This window comes from Corythoichthys intestinalis, chromosome 16 (genome assembly GCF_030265065.1).
Source record: "Corythoichthys intestinalis isolate RoL2023-P3 chromosome 16, ASM3026506v1, whole genome shotgun sequence".
In the NCBI taxonomy this organism is placed as follows: Eukaryota; Metazoa; Chordata; class Actinopteri; order Syngnathiformes; family Syngnathidae; genus Corythoichthys; species Corythoichthys intestinalis.
The window spans coordinates 42,674,719-42,696,905 of NC_080410.1; the positions used below are offsets into that span (position 1 = coordinate 42,674,719).

The window sequence follows — 22,187 nt, forward strand, 5'->3', positions numbered from 1 at the left end:
GAATAGGTGGAAATTGGACTATTTCTTCACTAAAATACGCAACAACTGTCTCTTGCCTCATTTGTAAAGAGACAGTCGCTGTTTTTAAAGATTTCAATGTGAGGCGATATTACCAAACAAGACACGCTGACATGTATGACAAGATTACAGGGAAGATATGCAGTGAGAAATTGAAGCAACTTGAAGCTAGTTTAATTTCACAGCAGTAGTATATAGCAAGAGCCCGAGAGTCGAAAGAGAACGCAACAAAGGCTAGTTGCAAGATTGTTGAAATTATTCATTAAAAAAATAATAACGCAAATGTGACACACTGAATGGCTTGCTAAATTTTGCTTGAATATATTGTTCTACGTAAAAAGGACGTGAGCCAAGGTCGGCCCCCCACATTTTTACCACGCCAAATCTGGCCCCCTTTGCAAAAAGTTTGGACACCCCTGCTCTAAATCATCCAGAGACCTGGGTCCTTTCCTCTGTACTCTCCTCTTCAGCTCACCCCACAGGTTTTCAATGGGGTTGAGGTCTGGGGACTGAGATGGCCATGGGAGGAGCTTGAATTTGTGTCTGGTGAACCATTTCTGTGTAGATTTGGCCATATGTTTAGGGTCATTGTCTTGCTGAAACACCCAGTGACGACCCATCTTCAGCTTTTGGGCAGAGGGCAACAGATTTTGATTTAAAATGTCCTGGTATTTCAAATTATTCATGATGCCACGCACCCTAACAAGGTTCCCAGAGCTTTGGAAGCGAAACAGCCCCACAGCATCACTGACCCACCCCCATACTTCACAGTGGGTATGAGGTGCTGTCTACACGCCAACAAGCTGTTTGGGAGGCATGCACGGAGAAAACCTTTCCTCACTCACAATCATAAACGCAAACGTCTGGAGTTCGCCAAGCGGTATTGGGGCTTCAACTGGGACTGTGTGCTTTGGTCAGACCAAAATTGAGCTTTTTGGCAACAAACACTCTCAGTGGGTCTGGCGTGCCACGAAAGATGCGCATGCTGAAAAACACCTCATACCCACTGTGAAGTATGGGGGTGGGTCAGTGATGCTGTGGGGCTGTTTTGCTTCCAAAGGCCCTGGGAACCTTGTTAGAGTCTGTGTAATTATTTGTGATACACATATGGCGGAAAACACAGACAAGGCTGAAAAAGCGGTTTCTGTTCTTGCACCCCTCTTTAAAATAAACTGCTGTATTTTAAGCCAAAAGAACTGCTGTGTTTGATAGAACAATATGCCTACAGTGCCTTGCAAAAGTATTCGGCCCCCTTGAACCTTGCAACCTTTCGCCACATTTCAGGCTTCAAACATAAAGATATAAAATTTTAATTTTTTGTCAAGAATCAACAACAAGTGGGACACAATCGTGAAGTGGAACAAAATTTATTGGATAATTGAAACTTTTTTAACAAATAAAAAACTGAAAAGTGGGGCGTGCAATATTATTCGGCCCCCTTGCGTTAATACTTTGTAGCGCCACCTTTTGCTCCAATTACAGCTGCAAGTCGCTTGGGGAATGTTTCTATCAGTTTTGCACATCGAGAGACTGACAATCGAGAGCTTCGGCTTTTGGTCAGCTCCTTCTTCACCACAACCAGTGCAGAGTCCGCATCACTGCAGACGCTGCACAGATCCGCCTGTCAATCAATCTCCCGCTCCCTCCTACCCTCACTCGTGAACAAGACCCCAAGATACTTGAACTCCTCCACATGGGGCAGGATCTCATCCCCGACCCAGAGAGGGCATGCCACCCTTTTCCGGCTGAGGACCATGGTCTCGGATTTGGAGGTGCTGATCTTCATCCCAACCGCTTCACACTCGGCTGCGAACCGCCCCAGTGAGAGTTGGAGGTCACGGCTTGATGAAGCCAACAGCACCACATCATCTGCAAAAAGCAGAGATGCAATGCTGAGGCCACCAAACCGGACACCCTCAACGCTTCAGCTGCGCCTAGAAATTCTGTCCATAAAAATTATGAACAGAGTCGGTGACAAAGGGCAGCCTTGGCGGAGTCCAATCCTCACTGGGAACGAATTCGACTTACTGCCGGCAATGCGGAGCAGACTCTGACACCAGTCGTACAGGGACCGAACAGAACGCCTTCTCCAAATCCACAAAACACATGTAGACTGGTTGGACGAACTCCCATGCACCCTCAAGGACCCTGCCGAGGGTGTAGAGCTGGTCCACTGTTCCACGACCGGGACGAAAACCACACTGCTCCTCCTGAATCCGAGATTCGACTTCCCGACGGACCCTCCTCTCCAGCACCCCTGAGTAGACTTTACCGGGGAGGCTGAGGAGTGTGATCCCTCTATAATTGGAACACACCCTCCGGTCCCCCTTTTTAAAAAGGGGGACCACCACCCCGGTCTGCCAATCCAGAGGCACTGTCCCCGATGTCCACGCGATGTTGTAGAGGCGTGTCAGCCATGACAGCCCTACGACATCCAGAGCCATTAGGAACTCCGGGCGGATCTCATCTACCCCCGGGGCCTTGCCACCGAGGAGCTTACCAACCGCCTCAGTGACTTCAACCCTAGAGATCGAAGAGCCCACCTCAGAGTCCCCAGACTCTGCTTCCTCAAAGGAAGGCGTGTCGGTGGAGTTGAGGAGGTCTTTGAAGTAATCTCCCCACCGACTTACGACGTCCCGAGTCGAGGTCAGCAGTACACCATCTTCACTATACACAGTGTTAATGGTGCACTGCTTTCCTCTCAGACGCCGGATGGTGGACCAGAATTTTCTCGAAGCCGTCCGGAAGTCGCTTTCCATGGCCTCGCCGAACTCCTCCCATGTCCGAGTTTTTGCCTCGGCGACCGCCGGAGCCGCAGTCCGCTTGGCCAGCCGGTACCTGTCAGCTGCTCCCGGAGTCCCAGAGGCCAAAAAGGCCCGATAGGCCTCCTTCTTCAGCTTGACGGCATCCCTTACCGCTGGTGTCCACCAGCGGGTTCGGGGATTGCCGCCACGACAGGCACCAACCACCTTACGGCTACAGCTCCAATCGGCCGCCTCAACGATGGAGGTGCGGAACATGGCCCACTCGGACTCAATGTCCCCCACCTCCCCTGGGACAAGGGAGACGTTCTGCCAGAGGTGGGTGTTGAAACTCTTTCTGACAGGGGATTCTGCCAGACGTTCCCAGCAGACCCTCACAATACAGTTGGGCCTACCAGGTCTGGCCAGCAACTTCCCCCGCCATCGGAGCAAACACACCACCAGGTGGTGATCAGTTGACAGGTCCGCCCCTCTCTTCACCCGAGTGTCCAAAACATGTGGCCGCAAGTCCGATGACACGACTTCATAGTCGATCATTGAACTGCAGCCTAGGGTGTCCTGGTGCCAAGTGCACATATGGACCCCCCTATGTTTGAACATGGTGTTCGTTATGGACAAACCGTGATGAGCACAGAAGTCCAATAACAGAACACCACTCGGGTTCTGATCGGGGGGGGCCGTTCCTCCCAATCACACCCCTCCAGGTCTCACTGTAATTGCCCACGTGAGCGTTGAAGTCCCCCAGTAGAACAGGGGAGTCCCCAGAGGGGGCGCTCTCCAGCACACCCTCCAAGGATTCCAAAAAGGGTGGGTATTCTGAGCTGCTGTTCGGTGCATAAGCGCAAACAACAGTCAGAAGCCGTCCCCCCACCCGAAGGCGGAGGGAGGCTACCCTCTCGTCTACCGGGGTAAACCCCAACGTACAGGCACCAAGCCGGGGGGCAATAAGTATGCCCACACCTGCTCGGCGCCTCTCACCGTGGGCAACTCCAGAGTGGAAGAGAGTCCAACCCCACTCGAGAGGATTGGTACCAGAACCCAAGCTGTGTGTGGAGGAGAGTCCGACTATATCTAGTCGGAACTTCTCTGCTTCACCCACCAGCTCAGGCTCCTTCCCTGCCAGAAGGGGTGACATTCCATGTCCCAAGAGTTAGCTTCTGTAGCTGGGGGTTGGACCGCCAAGGCCCCCACCTTTGGCTGCTGCCCAACTCTCTACGCACCCGACCCCTTTGGCCCCTCCCACTGGTGGTGAGCCCATGGGAAGGAGAACCCATGTTGCCTTTTCGGGCTGTGCCCGGCCGGGCCCCATCGGGACAGGCCCGGCCACCAGACGCTTGCCTTCGAGCCCCACCTCCAGGCCTGTCTCCAGAGGGGGCCTCGGTAACCCGCGTCCGGGCAAGGGATACTGGAGTTCATTTATTTTTCTCATCATAAGGGGTCAGTTTGAGCCATGCTTAGTCTGGCCCCTCACCTAGGACCTGTTTGCCATGGGTGACCCTGCCAGGGGCTTAAAGCCCCAGACAACATAGCTCCTAGGATCATTGGGACACGCAAACCCCTCCACCACGATAAGGTGATGACTCACGGAGGAGTCACAGTGAAAAAATGTGTCTGTAATTAGGTCACGGATATCTACCTCATAACTATAGCTATATTGTATTCATTTTGTTACTGTCGCATTTTTCCTGACATTTTAGATGATAAATAATTGATCCAAACAAAGAAAAATAGAAAAAAAAGTTTAAAAGTGTAAATATTTGAAAAACAAAATGTCGATCACTCCTCGATGTCTGCGATTTCTGCATCGCAACCCTTGTTAATGTTGATTCAACTCATCTTTATGAGTGTCGCATCAAACTTACTGATAGAGATGAAGTATGAGGTGCCGCAAAGTGCCGTAACTACACGACGGGAGTTTCTGCAGTAGTTGCTGCAGGTTCCGCAAAACGTCCGCAAACTCCTTGGTGTCCTGCGCGGATTCCCAGTCGCCTAGTTGCTGGACGCTCCTCCCCGCCGCGATGAATTCGTTGTAGAGCTCAAATGTCAGTAGGGGATCCGGCAGCTGAGGGGCGATACAAAAAAGATGATGATGGGGGACGATTCGGAAAGCTCGGCAGCGCGATCGGCGAACCTCCTTGAAGAAGTGCTTGAGGACGCAGGTGATGTCATGTGGCGACACCTCCGACAGGTCTACGTCCTCCTTGAGCTCCTCCAAGGCCTGGCACAACTTTTGGACACGAGGTTTGGACCCGCTTACCCGATACACCCCCTAGTGGCAAGAGACAACTACAGCATTGAAGCAATAGGCAATAGCTAGTATAAACTAGGGCTGTCAAACGATTAAAATTTTAAATCGAGTTAATCACAGCTTAAAAACTAATTAATCGTAATTAATTCCAAATCAAACCATCGCTAAAATATGCCATATTTTTCTGAAAATTATTGTTGGAATGTAAAGATAAGACGGACATATACATTCAACATAATGTACATGCGTACTGTATGTTTATTATAACAATAAATCCACAAGATGGCATTAATATTATTAACATTCTTTCTGTTAAACAGATCCACGAATAGAAAGACTTGTAGTTCTTAAAAGATAAATGTGAGTACAAGTTATAGTAATTTTATTTTAAAACCCCTCTTAATGTTTTCATTTTTATAAAATTTGTAAAATTTTCAATCAAAAAATAAACTAATAGCTCGCCATTGTTGACGTTGCTGAGCAGGACCTCCGTCACATGGGCTCCCTGTCGTTCTTCCACTGTGTCTTTAACTACGTAAGGTAGTGATTGAAATACACCACAAGGTGTCAATGGCGAGTTTTGAATTACCGTATTGGCCCGAATATAAGACAGCCCTGATTACAAGACGACTCCCTCTTTTTCAAAATTCAACTTTGAAAAAAAGACTTTTTGAACATCAAATTAATTTTTATACTGAAAATAATTACAGTACATCTGAAAAAAAAAAAAGATTAAAGATGTCCCGCCGATCGATCCGGTCCGATCAAGTCATTTTCAAAGTATCGGAATCGGCAAAAAAATATCGGACATGTCTTTTTTTAACATACTGTATATATATTTTTTAATTAAATCGTTTTCTAATTGTATTTAACGTTACAGACAAAATGTGTTACACTCATCCAGAGTCTTTAGTTTTGGTTTAAGTAGGGCTATCAAATTTATCACGTTAATGGCGATAATGAATTTTTTTTAAATTAATCACGTTAAAATATTTAACGCAATTAACACATGCGCTGCACGACCCACTCACGCATTGTCATGTTCAATCAATAATGACGCCGATTTACCTATAGAGCTAAAAGGCAGCGTAAAATGAGTAGAGTGAATTTTGGCAGTCTTTGGAGCCTTTTTTTAAATTGGCTAAAGCCTTAAAATCCCTCTCTCTAAAATGAGAAATACCGTGGGAAAACAATGTGGGGAAGAAAGGTAGTAGTTGATCTTTTTCTTTAAACCTTAAGTTATTTCCCAATGCAGAGAAGATGTATCAATTGGTGGCACGACACACAGTCATGGTTGCACTTCCCATCATGCATTTGGGCAGAACAGTTAAATGGCTACAGCATCATTTACTGAAAGCTCAACAAATACACTAGATGGCGATATTTTGTCACAATATACAAAGTCACATTTATCCTTTAAGAATTACAAGTCTTTCTATCCATGGATCCCTCTCACAGAAAGAATGTTAATAATGTAAATGCCATCTTGAGGATTTATTGTCATAATAAACACAGTACTTTTGTATTGTATGTTGAATGTATATATTCGTCCCAGTTTTATTCATTTTTTTCTTAATGCATTGCCAAAATGTATATGATCGGGAAAAATTATCGGGAATGATTGGAATTGAATCGGGAGCAAAAAAAAAAGAAGCAATCGGTTCGGGAAATATCGGGATCGGCAGATACTCAAACTAAAACGATCGGGATCGGATCGGGAGCAAAAAAAACATGATCGGATCAACCCTAATTATAACAATATATTTGAGAGAAAACGCATGTTATTTTGCCCCATTCAAATCTTAATATCTGAACCTTGAAATATGTAAACTAAAGTGCAATCACATTCGTAAATGAATGGCTTCTGGTTTTTGAAATGTAAATAAACCAATCTATTGTGATAAAACAACAAAATTGCAATAACTGCAATAACCATCAAAGACAGGTCTAACTGTAAATGTAGTCTTGTAACAAAACTGAATGAGGAAAAACATTGCAATAAAATAATGCAAACTGGTTAAACTTAGCTGAGATTTGTCATGACAGAACATTACTCCTCAAGTTCAGCATTCGCTTCCGTGATATCTGGCGCCATCTAGCGTCATGAATGGGTATAATGTCTAGACTGCGACTATAAGTCGACCCGCACTTTTTCAGTCTTATTTCAATGCAAAAAACACCGTCTTATATTCGGGCCAATACGGTAATTAGCGATCTAGCCAAGGCAAAGTCTGAGTAAGTTTTATGTATATTTTGCATGGCTATTTTGATTGGGAATGCCAGTTCTCTTTGCATTGAGTGCTTTTCTTTTTGTGAACATTGTTTTTTTTCAGAGATAGGAATATTATTTTTGTTGTGCTTTCACAAAATGATACTGTAGCGACTTAACTGTTCCGCCCAAATGCATGATGGGAAGTTGGGCAACCATGACTGTCCGTCCATGGCTGCAAATGGATATGTTCTGCGTTGTGTTCAATAATGCGTGTAAAGAAAAAGCTCTTCTCCTGTCATTCTTCCCCATGTCGCTCGCCACAATAGTTATGTTTGTTGTGAACGAGTAGCCCAAGCTTATGCAAATAAAAGGCGCGGTCCACTGATCGCCTGTGTCCACTCGCGTTTCACTGCCTTTTAGCTCTCAATGTGCAAACACGGCGTCATTAGAATCTGTTTGAGGCAATGCATGAGCGGTCATTCCATGCATGCGTTAAATGCGTCAAATATGTTAACGAGGGCTGTCAAATGATTAAAATTTTTAATCGAGTTAATTACAGCTTAAAAATTAATTAATCGTAATTAATCGCAATTAATCGCAATTCAAACCATCTATAAAATATGCCATATTTTTCAGTAAATTATTGTTGGAATGGAAATATATGACACAAGATGGATATATACATTCAACATAAGGTACATAGAGACTGTATTTGTTTATTATAACAATAAATCAACAAGATGGCATTAACATTATTAACATTTTGTTAAAGCGATCCATGGATAGAAAGACTTGTAGTTCTTAAAAGATAAATGTTAGAACAAGTTATAGAAATTTTATATTAAAACCCCTCTTAATGTTTTCGTTTTAATAAAATTTGTAAAAATTTCAATCAAAAAATAAACTAGTAGCTCGCCATTGTTGATGTCAATAATAACTTACACAATACTCATGGGTGCTGAAGCCTATAAAATCAGTCGCACCCAAGCGCCAGCAGAAGGGCGGCAAAACTCCATAAAACACAACATGTGGGCATTTCACTGTACTGTCATCTAAATTTGTCTGTGCGGGGCATGTGCGTTAATTGCGTCAAATATTTTAACGTGATTATTTTAAAAAATTAATTCCCGCCCATTAACGCGATAATTTTGACAGCCCTAATTTTAACGTGATTAATTATAAAAATTGATTACTGCCCGTTAACGCGATAAATTTGACAGCACTATTATAAACTAGAAAATACAGTTTCTGGAGAAATTGCAATGGTAGACTGTGATGCCTGGCATATCGGGTCACTTCGTCTTGATTTTGAGGCATTTCGGACTTCCTGTAGATATCAGGTTGATATCGGGGGCATTTCGGGTTCACTTCTTATAGCTATTGAGTGACTTCCTGTTGCTTTTGAGACATTTGATGGTCACTTCCTCTTGATTTTGAGGCATCTCTGACATTCTGTTGCCTTCCGGGTCACTTATTGTTCATCATGAGGCTTTTTGCATTCACTTCCTGTTTATATTGGGTCACTTCCTATTCATATGGGGGGATTTTGGGCTGACTTCCCATTGATTTTAAGGCATTCCAGGGTGACTTCCTATTGAATTTGAGGCATTCAATCGTCACTTCCTTGGATATCTGGTCACTTCCTGTGGATATCGGATCACTTCCAGTAGCTATCTTCCTGTTTATTTTGGTGCATTTTGGGTTCACTTCCTGCTCATATTGGGTCACTTCCTGTTGATGTAGCGGCATCTCAGACTTCCTGTAGTTATCAGGTCACTTCCTGTTTATTTTGGGGCATTTCTGGTTCACTTCCTGTTCATATTGGGTCACATCCTGCTGATTTGGTGGGATTTTGAGGTCATTTCCTGTGGATTTTGAGGCATTTCAGGTCACTTCCTGTTATTTGGTGGGATTTCAGGGTCAGTCCCTGTTGATTGTGAAGCATTCAAGGTCAGTTCCTATTGATTTTGAGGCATTCAAGACTTCCTGTAGCTATCAGGTCACTTTCTGTTTATGTTGGGGCATTTTGGGCTTACTCCCTGTTCATTCGGTGAGATTTCATTGTCACTTCATATTGACTTTGAGGCATCCCAGGGTCACTTCCTGTTGATTTTAAGGCATTCCTGGGTCACTTCAGGTAGCTATCGGGTTACTTGTTCATTTTAGGGCATTTTAGGTTCACTTCCTGTTCATATTGGGTCATTTCCTGTTGCTGTAGAGGCATCTCGGACTTTCTGTAGCAATCGGTTTCACTTCCTTTTCATATTGGGTCACTTCCTGTTGATTTTGAGGCATTCCAGGTTCACTTCCTATTAATCCTGAGGCATTCCAGTGTCACTTCTTGTTGATTTTGAGGCATCCCAGTTTCACTTCCTGTAGATATCAGTCACTTCCAGTTGCTATCTGGTCACTTCTTGTTTATTTTGGGGTATTTTGGGTTTAGTTCCTGTTCCTGTAGGGTCAGTTCCTGTCTATTTTGAGGCATCTCTGACCTCCAGTAGCTATCGGGTCACTTCTTATTTATTCTGGGGCATTTTGCGTTCACTTCCTGTTCATATTGGGTCACTTCTTGTTGATATGGTGGGATTTCGAGGCATTCCAGGGTCACTTTCTGTTAATTTTGAGTCATTCCAGTGTTACTTCCTCCTGACAATATTGGATCACCTCCTGTCACTGATACTCCGGTCACCTCCGATCAGGTCATTAAGTTGGAAATAGGAGTGAATGGAAGTTTTTGTGCAATTGGAATGAATAGCAAATAGGGCCAGTTAAAATCAATGGGAAATTTTGGCCATTAAAAAGGAATGGGTATGTTTTTGGCAAATTTTAGCCAAACTGTATGTTTTGAGCAGAATCTGAATAAAACTTTTGGACCCTTAGTGTCCTGAATTTTTGGGTGTATAAAGGATGTGATTTGGACAAACATGATGAAATTTTACTTTTTTTTTTTTTTTTGAAGAACCCATGTGTTCTGGGCCGAGCAGTCATTTTTGGGTGTCAGAACGAAAGACTACCCGTGTTGCATGAGGATTCCGGTCGATTTGGTAAATGAACGGCGTCGGGGGGGGTCAAACGGTTGAGGCTGGGAGGAAACGCCATTAAAAACAAAAACAAAAAAATATCATACTTGGTAGCTTTTGCTTTACATGCAAAGCTACCATCAATGAGCATCATTTCATGAGCAAATCAAGCCTTTTTTGACTCAATACCTGCAACGAAAGAGCGCGACTCTCGATCTCCGCCGTGCATCGTTGCACCACGAACGGTACATCATCCGTCGCGTCCCGTAGCAATAAGGACAAGCGAACGCCAAACAGCGTCCCCTTTTGGTTACAGCACTCCGTCTGACACACTTCCATGCACTTCCTGTGAAAACCCAGCCCGCACTGAGGGTGCAAAACATCAACAGCTTAATATGGATTCTCCCCACTGATTTGCAACATTGAGGCACGCACCTCCTCGCATTCCACGCCGTTGACGTAAATGTAGTTGTCGCACTGCTTGCATTTGACTATCTTGCTCTTCAATTTCCTCAGTCGGTGAGTCAGCGCAGCCCGGGATGGGGTGCGAACCCTGACTTGCCGGCTGTCCAAGCATTCTAAAAAGGAATAATAAGTACATCATGACATTGTCACCTAAACAAATATGATAATTAGTGTTGCACCAATATAATTTTTGGGCTACCGATTCTGTGGTATCGGGCGATGCCAAATTGCCAATACTGATACAGCTGTGGTCAAAAGTTTACATACAATTGTGAAGAACATAATGTCATGGCTCTCTTGAGTTTCCAGTTATTTCTACAACTCTGATTTTTCGCCGTTAGAGTGATTGGAACAGATACTTCTTTGTAACAAAAAACATTCATGAAGTTCGGTTCTTTTATGACTTTATTATGGGTGAACAGAAAAAAGTGATCAAATCTGCTGGGTCAAAAATATACATACAGTAGCGCTAAAATTTGGTAACGTGTCCCTTGGCCATTTTCACTTCAATTAGGCGCTTTTGGTAGCCATCCACAAGCTTCTGGCAAGCTTCTGGTTGAATCTTTGACCACTCCTCTTGACAGAATTGGTGCAGTTCAGTTAAATTTGATGGCTTTCTGACATGGACTTGTTTCTTCAGCATGGTCCACAAGTTCAAGTCAGGATTTTGGGAAGGCCATTCGAAAACCTTAATTCTAGCCTGATTTAGCCATTCCATTACCACTTTTGATGTGTGTTTGGGGTCATTGTCCTGTTGGAACACCCAACTGCGCCCAAGACCCAATCTTCGGGCTGATGACGTCAGGTTATCTTGAAGAATTTGAAGGTAATCCTCCTTCTTCATTATCCTATTTACTCTCTGTAAAGCACCAGTTCCATTGGCAGCAAAACAGCCCCACAGCATAATACTAGCACCACCGTGCTTGGCGGTAGGCATGGTGTACTTGGGGTGAAAGGCCTCACCTTTTCTCCTCCAAACATATTGCTGGGCATTGTGGCCAAACAGCTGGATTTTTGTTTCGTCTGACCACAGAACTTTCCTCCAGAAGGTCTTATCTTTGTCCATGTGATCAGCAGCAAACTTCAGTCGAGCCTTAAGGTGCCGCTTTTGGAGCAAGGGCTTCCTTCTTGCACGGCAGCCTCTCAGTCCATGGAGATGCAAAACACGCTTGACTGTGGACACTGACACCTGCGTTCCAGCAGCTTCTAATTCTTGGCAGATCTGCTTTTTGGTGATTCTCGGTTGAATCTTCACCCTCCTGACCAATTTTCTCTCAGCAGCAGGTGATAGCTTGCGTTTTCTTCCTGATCGTGGCAGTGACAAAACAGTGCCATGCACTTTATATACTTACAAACAATTGTTTGCACTGTTGCTCTTGGGACCTGCAGCTGCTTTGAAATGGCTCCAGGTGACTTTCCTGACTAGTTCAAGTCAATGATTGTTCAAGTCAATAATCACTCACAAGAAATTGCTAATTCGTGTTGCTGTATGCATATTTTTGACCCAGCAGATTTGATCACTTTTTCTGTTAACCCATAATAAAGTCATAAAAGAACCAAACTTCATGAATGTTTTTTGTGACAAAGAAGTATCTGTTCCAATCACTCTATCAGAGTTGTAGAAATAACTGGAAACTCAAGAGAGCCATGACATTATGTTCTTCACAAGTGTATGTAAACTTTTGACCACAACTGCACGTTTTTTTGAGAAAGAAACAAAAAAACAACTTAATACTAAATTATTGCATACTCACTTGGCTGTAAAGTACCATATTTTTTGGACTATAAATCACGCCTAATCACAGGCTCAGTGCAATGTTACTACCATTGCACTGCTAATGCCACAACATTGTCACATGCATCTTACTAAGCATAACACCTTATCAGACATCTGTCTCAATCTGGGTACTGCATAATCTGGTGATAATGGAAAATATTACATTATGCTTTTGTGACGTATGATTGCTTCTGTGACATAGATTGTAACAACTTCTATTGTTTTTCACCTTGTTCCCATAGTTAGGAGACGCGCTTGAGAATCTCACGAGATAACTTGTTTTGTATCGTTTTATTCTCACGAGATAACTTGTATTGCCATAGTGAGCCCATAGAATCCCACGGGATAACCTATTTTACAGCCATAATATTTACATCTGTTGCAGCACAGCTCATTTGTTCCCATGTGAAAAGCCCTTTTCCAAGGGGGCTGAACCAAAAGTAACTTTAATGTTTGTCATTGGGTGGCCGCGCAACTCGGGGGCGGAAGTTGGCCTCTCCGCCCCCGTGGGGCGCGTCCTTACAAAAAGCTGACATTTCCGGGCCTCCGGTGAAGTCGGCTGGGGATCAGATGCGCGGGTCGCCCAGCTTTGTCCCTTTCGTCGCTTATACTGGAGTGTTGACCTGGCTTCCCACTCGTTTGTCACGGTAAGCGATTTTCATTTCTAAGGGACACTCTGATGTGCTGTAACAGTAACGCGGGGGTGTGAGGTTGGCAAACTCAGACTTAGCGTGAGGTTACTACTTGCTGTGCTTGTTTTTGATACCTGTTTGCTTGCTCTTGTGGGATTGTAATCAATAAATCACATATATTCTGCAATTGTCATAAATAAACATTGTCTATTGAGCAAAAATGCGCCCGTTACTGATTAACCGCGAACTTGAAATTTCATACAACATCTGGGTAAAGTCTATGCAATATTTGGGCAGTTATATGTAGTGCTGCAACGATTTATCGATTAACTCGAGTAATTCGATTAGGAAAAAAAAGTTTTGAATCAATTTTGCTGCTTCAAGGATTCGTTTAATTAGTGTAGCGTTGTAATGGTTCGTTTTTTAAAGCGGTTGCATGTAGTTTTATTGATTTGGGTGGATACACTTCCCTCTAGTGGAAAAAGTGAATATGACATAGCTGATCTACATGACATGATCCAGCTGCTCCCTGTTGAGACCAACATCAGGTTGTATGTTTTTGTTTGAGCTAATATGCTTGTTTAGGCATTCATAATTTAGCATAGAAGTATATTAAGATTGTTTTTCATGGGAATATTTGTTTGAGCGATTTGTTAAGAGCAATGTAAAAAAAAAAAAAAAAAAAAAGTTAGCATTTTATAGTCATTTAAGCTAGCAGAGTTTAGCTATATGCAAGCATAGACTTTATAATGTATTGACATGACAAATTCTCCATTCAATGCGTCATGCCTTCCTGAAGGGGGCCGTCCAACACTTCGCTTCATTTATTAGCAGTCGGTCACATGCAGCGATCCATCGCCGGATTTAGGCTGAAAAAGTACGAAAGCTGTCCAACATACAAACAGAAAGGATTTTCTCAGGCGTGATATGTTCGAGGATTCAAGGTACTTATTATATTTTTCGTACCATGCATGCATTTTGAAATGTTGTGAAAAAAATCAATGGGAGAAATTAGCCGCTACAGCATTAGCATTATACTTCGCAATATTTACGTAAAATATATTCTATCTGCACGTTTTTTTTTTTGCTTTTAACCAAGAATCGAAATTGTTTTACGTCCATATCTATAAAGAATTCAGAGATTTAAAGCATTTATTTACATGAATTTTCACCGGAAAAGCTCTGTTTACATAAGCCAACCTCCACATTGACTGACTGACTAGCATCTTACTTCGACATATTTACGTAAAATAAATGCTATCTGCATGTTTTTTTTTTGTTGCCTTTAATCAATAATCAAGACTGTTTTAGCGTCGTATCAGTGCAACACAAACGATAATCACGACGTTTCTACGGCGCACACAAACCTGATTCAGATGCCACATCGCGGTCGTCCGCCTCGTCGGCGCACAAGTTGTATGTTGTTCTGTGGAGCCGTCTGTGACCGTGAGCTGCCGAGTTTGCGTCAACACAAAAAAAAAACCCAAAACATTAACAGTGAATAATCATGTTTCCGTTCCATTGACGGTGGTGTGCTTACCAGGGCTGGACAGAGATTCCAGACTACCGCCGACGCTCTCGCTGTCACTGTAGCCGAATCTCCCTATCGTGACATTTGGATTAATATTTATATTAATTGGCATTCAAACAAATGAGATGTTACCGTGTCTAGAAGGACTTTCATCTGTGTGGGGTGAGGAGTTGTTGGTTTTACGCTTGTTCCTAAGACAGAAATATAGAATGAATATGTACAGCCGATCATAGAATTCTGAAAATGGTCCAATCATTCACAGCAAAAAAACAAACAAACAAAAAACATAAAAGAGGACGCTCGCCGTTAGCATTAGGCTAAAGCTAACTGTTCGTGCCATCCAGTTGGCTATACATAATTGAAAATTGGCGTCGTCCTTGCAGACGCTACAATATTCTCCTCGTCTGTCTTTTGGAGAAAAATCCGCGATGGACTGAGGCCGTGAAGTTTGAAGCGCGAAGTAGCGAGGGATCACTGTAATCCAAGCAACCATTAGAAGGCGACGTAATTAAATCTCAACTTGGATTTGTCTCATGATGTTGTTACTTCACAAGACTGCAAGGCAATGCTGCTGCGCGCTGCCAACTATTGGAAGGGAGTAGAAGTGCAGCCACTGAATCTTTTATTTCCACCAAAAACACCCGTGTAAGGATCGCTGCAGACGGATTTTGATTCGATATGAGAATTGCGTGACGTAATATCGCAATATATCTCAGAATCCCGATCTTTTTTAGCACCCCTAAAAAAACATTGAACATCAACGTTAACATACAATTTCATGTACTGTATATCAGTTTTTAATAAAAACAATGGTACTGTGGTAATAAATTTCTATATATTCACAATAATCATATGTGCAAACAGTCACCTAGCTTTCTCCATCCTAACAGGCTCTTCTTTGTTCAGTGTATGCTATTGAATAATGGCACATCTGGAAAGTATTTGCTGGTTGCTAGTAAGATGGGGGTGGGGAAGAAGAAGAAGGGGAAGAAAAGGGGTATGCGCTGGGAGGCAGGACACACACTGTGTTCCGGTACTGGAATGTGATGTCTTTTCTGTTTGTCTTTAAGTGTAAATTCTTTGTTCTCTTTTATTCCTGAATTCTGTGTCATCATCTCCTGTCCATTATAAGAATAAAACAACCTGTAACAAGGAAAAATCAACTCTTTTCCTTCAGTAATTTTTGTACACAATAAAGCATACTATAATAAATCCAACCAGAAATGAAGGTTGCTCACCTCTTTCCCTGAGGCACATACTCCTGAAAGGAGAAGATCTGCTGCGGCATCTCCCGGCGCCGCCTGCCGCGTACGTACATCAGATAGGGCTCGCCGGGCTCCAGCGAGCGGCACGTCAGCTCCAGGTGGTGATACCCCAGAGGCACCGGCTCCGTCTGCTGCCGCTGGTAGTAGAACATGTTGACCGTCACCTAGCGGGCGAGCAGAGACGCCGTTAGACCGAGGGACGCTTTACCGAAGGTGCGGTGGAACCGACCTGCTTGAGCACAGTGTCTCCTTGACAGATCAGCTTGCGGGTGTGAGAGATAATCCTCTCTTTGACCTTCACCAGTTCTTCTTGGTGGATTCTGGCGTCATGCACGCAGTGTCTGTATAAGAGCTCGGACTCCAACACCTGAATCCATGATGGATCACATTGAAAAAAAATAGGATTGAGTCACTGGTTACAGTGATATGTGTCGTCTTCTTTTAAACTGGGTCATACACTGCTGGTCAAAAGTATTGGCACCCCTGCAATTCTGTCAGATAATGCTTAATTTCTCCCAGAAAATGATTGCAATTACAAATGCTTTGGTAGTAGTATCTTCAGCCAAATACTTAGTAGCACAACCTTTAGACAAAATACCTTCGAATAACCAATTCCAGTATCCATCATTGAGTTTCTTACAATGCTCTGCTGGAATTTAAACCATTCTTCTTCAGCCAACTGCTCCAGGTCTCTGAGAATTAAAGGGTGCCTTCTCCAAACTGCCCTTTTCAGATCCCTCCACAGGTGTTCATTGGGATTCAGGTCTGGACTCATTGCTGGCCACTTTAGAAGTCTCCAAGGCTTTCTCTCAAACCATTTTTCTAGTGCTTTTGAAGTGTGTTTTGGGTCATTGTCCTGCTGGAAGACCCGTGACCTCTGAGGGAGACCCAGCTTTCTCACACTGGGCCCCACATTATGCTGCAAAATTTGCTGGTAGTCTTCAGACTTCATAATGCCATGCACACGGTCAAGCAGTCTAGTGCCAGAGGCAGCAAAGCAACCCCAAAACATCAGGGAACCTCCACCATGTTTGACTGTATGGACCGTGTTCCAAGGGCGTAGGTTGGCATAGGGACGGTAGGGACATAACACTACCAGCTTTTCAGGATGCTGAAATTGTCTCCACCAACTTTTAAGCAACCTTATTTGCATTATATAATGGCTTCAGTTACATAGGTCATTAAGATTGACGCGACCATTATTAAGTGAATTACAGCACTTTCATTACTTACGTTGACCCATTTTTAATTTCTGAATGTGCCAGTCTATTTTTCCCCCTCAAACGCACGTTTGATTGGCTGATGACTTGACCCCCCCGACACTCACACTCACACAGCCATGCTGCCCCCTTCGAAGACGAGGGATATTTTTTTTTACACCAGCAGCAGCAGCAGCCACTGTAAATAATGTAAAAAGACGTCAATGTTGTGGAGGTGGGGAACACACCACTAATTGTGCTACTGAAAGTCTGACCTGCCTCAGAGTCGCTCGGACCTGCTCGATTTTTAACAGATACACCTAGACGTGAATATATTACCCCCATGCTATCATCGCTCCACTGGCTTCCAGTCCATTTTAGAATGGATTTTAAACTTTTACTGTTTGTTTTTAATTCTATTAATGGCCAGGTTCCTTCTTACTTATCGGAAATTTTAACCATCCGTAACTCTGGCAGGACTCTTCGCTCTGCCGGCCAACTTCATTTGCACGTTCCGAGGTCCAAACTCAAACCATGGGGAGACCGATCTTTTGCGATTGCTGCGCCCAGGTTATGGAATAGTCTTCCCCCTGAAATCCGCACCACTACATATTTGGGCCTTTTTAAATCTCGTTTAAAGACACACCTTTTTAGACTCGCCTTTCCCCAAGATTAGTTTAGCCTGGTTTTATTTCTTTAGGGTTTTTATTGTTTTCGGATTTTATCTGTTTTATTGTTTTATTTGCTGTCTGACTTTTATCGTGATGTGTTGTTTCATTTTTCTTTTTTTTTTTCTTCCTAATGTCATTGTATAATACTTTCCTGCCTTTTATTTACTATGTGCCATGTTTGTCTTTGTTGTAATCAGTGTTGTTAATCTTACTGAAAAAAAGTAATTAATTATAGTTACAAATTACTTCTCCCAAAAAGTAATTGCGTTAGTAACTCAATTACCTGAATGTAAGAGTAATTAGTTACTTGGCAAAGTAACTGGTGATAATTACTTTTTTTTTTTTCCTAAAAAAATTTAAAAAAAAAAATAAAAATATAAAAAACATTGGCCACACTATGTGAAGTTTTTTGTGAAGGTTTTTGGTACAATTGGCCCGAGCCCAATTCTTTACCCTAATTTACCCTTTACCCTGAATCAACTGTTAAAAGTTGTTAAAAATGCTCCCATTATTGCATTAGTTCCCGTCTCTCTACTTTCAACATATGAAAGTTTTAAAACCATTTCATCATTTAAAGATAGATTCAAGTCAAGATTTTGCCGATTTAGAAGTATTTTAGATAAAAAGTTACTTAGGTTCGTTAGGAAGGTTCTCTACAACAGAGCCGTCCTAAAAAGTCTACTGCTTTAAAATGGCGGCTGTCTACTAACTCATTTAGTGCCATGTCTGTCATTTTGCATCTAGTTATATCTATGTACAGTACGTGTGATATCTACCATGTCTACCATATCTACCATAACATGCGGGCGTAGTTTGTAGGCTATCGGCTACAACATGTATTATTGGAGCTACCTAGCATCGCGTTTGCTCGGCGTCACAACTTTCTTGCCTCCTCCCTACTCCTGCTCTGCTCTGTCGTCTCGGTGAGTCCGTCTCCCTCAGACTTTTCGACCAATATAGTAACGCATAGTAACGCATGCCTTTCCGTCCTCAGTAACGGTAACAGCGTTGCCAAGAAGAGAAAAGTAATTAATTAGATTACCCACTACTGAAAAAAATAACGCCGTTAGTAACGCCGTTATATTGTAACGCTGTTATTAACAACACTGGTTGTAATGCACTTTGGGGACCTTTCGGGTTTTGTAAAGGGCTATATAAATAAATTTGATTGATTGATTGAGTTAGCATAACATTAATCTGTGTGAATTTCTCGAACTCCAGGAGGAAGCTGCATTGAGAGAAATATCCTCCTGTAGTTTTTGTACTGTTAATTAAACTGTAAGAAATGAAGTGAACGAAGGATTACCCTCTTAGAGATAGTTAATTGCTGATTAACAATTTGTATTTCTTGTGTATGTTAATACAATTTGTGTTCAAATATTGCAATTTAAATTTACTAAAAAAATCCAGACATTTATTCTAGAAGTTTTCAAAATGTTTTAGTAGTTTTCGAAAACAACGGTTTGAATCAAACGGTGTATCACCTGAACCAATACACATGAAAGTTAGTATAAGTCAATACAGATTTATTTTGCATTGATCATTTAGCCCAGGGGTGTCCAAACTTTTTGCAAAGGGGGCCAGATTTGGTGTGGTAAAAATGTGGGGGGCCGACCTTGGCTGACGTCCTTTACGTAGAACAATATTCTTGTAGTCTTGTTTGGTAATATCGCCTCACATTGAATTATTCAAAAACAGCGACTGTCTTTTTGCAAATGAGGCTGACACAGTTGTTGCGTATTTTAGTGAAGAAATAGTCCAATTTCCACCTATTCTTGAAACGTCGGCCGTCGCAGTCAACTTTCTTTTTTTTGTTGATTGTCGCCATTTTAGAAAATTGGAAGTAAAGAGTCACATGGGGTAATGTTGCTTAGTGTGCTGCTGCCCTTTAGTGGGTAAATGAGGAGCAGCATTTAGTGTGTAAGCTACTTCATATGCTGGTAGCAGTACTGCTGACCAATTTATTAAGTCTGTGTGCAGGCCAGACGTTATTGATTTTATGACAGATGCTGGGGGCCGGATGAAATTTGACCACGGGCCGCATTTGGCCCCCGGGCCGGACTTTGGACATATCTGATTTAGCCTATCAATTAATAAGGTTCATATTGGTAAGAAATGTAGCCCTGACCCTCGTTCACCCTGTCTTTTTGGTTTTATAAATGTCCCGTCCCCAGCTTACATCGTCCCTACCAATGTTGAGACCAAACCTACGCCCTTGCCACGTTATATTCTTTAAAGGCCTCGGTTTTTTTCCCCCTGTAAATCGTATGCTGATGCCTTTTACCCAAAAAGCTACTTTTGTCTCATCTGACCAGAGAACATCCTTCCAAAACGTTTTTGGCTTTCTCAGGTAAGTTTTGGCAATCTGCAGCCTGGCTTTTTTTATGTCTCTGGATCAGAAGTGGGGGTCTTCCTGGGTATCCTACCATAGAATCCCTTTCAATTCAGACGCCGACAGATAGTACGGGTTGACACTGTTGTACCCTCGGACTGCAGGACAGCTTGAACTTGTTTGGATGTTACTCGAGGTTCTTTATCCACCATCCGCACAATCTTTCGTTGAAATCTCTTGTCAATTTTTCTTTTCCGTCCACATCTAGGGAGGTTAGGCACAGTTCTTTGGGCTTTACACTTATTGATGACACTGCGCACGGTAGACACAGAACATTCAGGAGATGGACTTGTAGCTTTGAGATTGCCCATGCTTCCTCACAATTTGGCTTCTCAAGTCCTCAGACAGTTCTTTGGTCTTCTTTCTTTTCTCCGTGCTCAATGTGTTATACACAAGGACACAGGACAGAGGTTGAGTCAACTTTAATCCATTTTAACTGTCTGCACGTTTGATTTAGTTATTGCCACCACCTGTTATGTGCCACAGGTAAGTAACAGGTGCTGTTAATAACACAAATTAGAGGAGCATCACATGATTTTTCAAAGTATGCCGAAAAATTGTGTCCGGCCCATTTTTGTTTGTTTATGTAAAATGATAATGATTTAATCTTTTTCCCCCCTATTCTCTTTTGTGTTTTTTCATTGCAAGCAAAATAAATGAAAATATTACTACCAAAGCATTTGTAATGGCAATCATTTTCTGGGAGAAATTGAGCATTATTTGACAGAATTGCAGGGGTGCCAATACTTTTGGCCAGCAGTGTATGATTAGATTGATTATTGGACGTCTATCACCCGTCAATGGCAGGGAATGGAGTTAAAAAGTAGGGAGTGCGCTTGCCTTGGATTGGGCTTCATCCTTGGACTTTCTCCTTTTGTCCAGAGTTTTGTTGGCACCCATGTCGTCAGCAGTTTTAGCCGTGATCGCTTTCGCCTTCTCCAGCTCGTCGCACCGCTGAAAATATTGCTGACGAGACTTTTTCAGTGCCGTCACAGCTTCGTTCTGACAAACGCAAGGGATAAGCATTTCGTTTATTACGACACGGCCCTGTCACACACTAATCTGACCTATCTTCACTAGGAGTGGGAACCTCTGGGTACCTCACGATTCGATTATCTCACATTATGGCAATACAACGACTATCGATACATGGGTCAGGAAATAATTTCAATTCAATTAATGTTATTCTTTGTAAACCGGAAGTTTGAGCAGAAGTTTTCCAAGATGGCTCCCCCTATGTTTTGCTCAGCAAACTTGTCTATAGCATTTCAACGCCCTACAAAGGGTTTAGTCAGGGTGCTGCTCTACATTACTGACAGTGTAAATTTATGTGATTTTTTTTTTTTCATTTTCTATTAGATCATTCAGGACTCCCAATAAAGTGAATAGTAACTGTATAATCTAACATTAACTCACGTCTATGTCGTGACACATTGTTCAAACATATGTTGCTAAATTAAGTAGTTCGCTCTAATTCACTTACCATTTTCCTCTGCTCCCTCACCCACTGTTCCTTGAATTCCCGCCGCCACTTATCAATCTCATTCCTCTTGGCAGCCAAGGCCTCGGGGACAAGAGATAGCATATTAAGAACTTTGCGCCACAGTAACCTTGACAAGAATTCACGATGAGAACTCTACTTGGTAACAGCGGTTTTGCACCAGCTCCGACGTCTTCCTAGAGTTCGCACTGTTCTTCACGTCTTGTTCCAGAGCCATTGTGTAGATAAAGTGCAGGGGCATAGTTTCCTACACGTGTGACAACAACTTGTAAATGGAAAATGTTCTACAACTGACTGTAATGGTGTAAATGTTTCTACCTGTGACGCCAAACTGACTTTTGCCGCTTCTGATGCCTTCATGACATTTTTTGCAAATTCTTGTTCTGTCCAAAATATACAGCGAATGTCCAAGTCAAAAGTAAACATAAAGTGCAAAATGGACATACAGTGGTCTGACATTTTGAATGTATTTATTTATGTCTGATATTAATTTT

The 22,187-nt window shown here is 42.7% G+C and overlaps 1 protein-coding gene across 2 annotated transcripts in view; it reads right to left on the reverse strand.

The window, feature by feature from the left end:
- The window catches only part of gmip (GEM interacting protein), a 67,889-nt gene that overhangs the window by 11,232 nt on the left and 34,470 nt on the right, over window positions 1–22,187 (reverse strand). For both annotated transcript variants that reach the window (XM_057860916.1, XM_057860917.1), the window contains exons 6-18: window positions 22,012–22,076; window positions 21,833–21,940; window positions 21,676–21,756; window positions 21,033–21,194; window positions 16,160–16,297; window positions 15,904–16,094; window positions 14,798–14,856; window positions 14,675–14,737; window positions 14,502–14,585; window positions 10,696–10,838; window positions 10,450–10,626; window positions 4,912–5,049; window positions 4,643–4,842 (exon numbers count right to left, since the gene is read on the reverse strand). In XM_057860916.1, coding sequence (XP_057716899.1) covers window positions 4,643–4,842; window positions 4,912–5,049; window positions 10,450–10,626; window positions 10,696–10,838; window positions 14,502–14,585; window positions 14,675–14,737; window positions 14,798–14,856; window positions 15,904–16,094; window positions 16,160–16,297; window positions 21,033–21,194; window positions 21,676–21,756; window positions 21,833–21,940; window positions 22,012–22,076 — 1,609 coding nt within the window. The remainder of the gene's footprint in view (window positions 1–4,642; window positions 4,843–4,911; window positions 5,050–10,449; window positions 10,627–10,695; window positions 10,839–14,501; window positions 14,586–14,674; window positions 14,738–14,797; window positions 14,857–15,903; window positions 16,095–16,159; window positions 16,298–21,032; window positions 21,195–21,675; window positions 21,757–21,832; window positions 21,941–22,011; window positions 22,077–22,187) is intronic.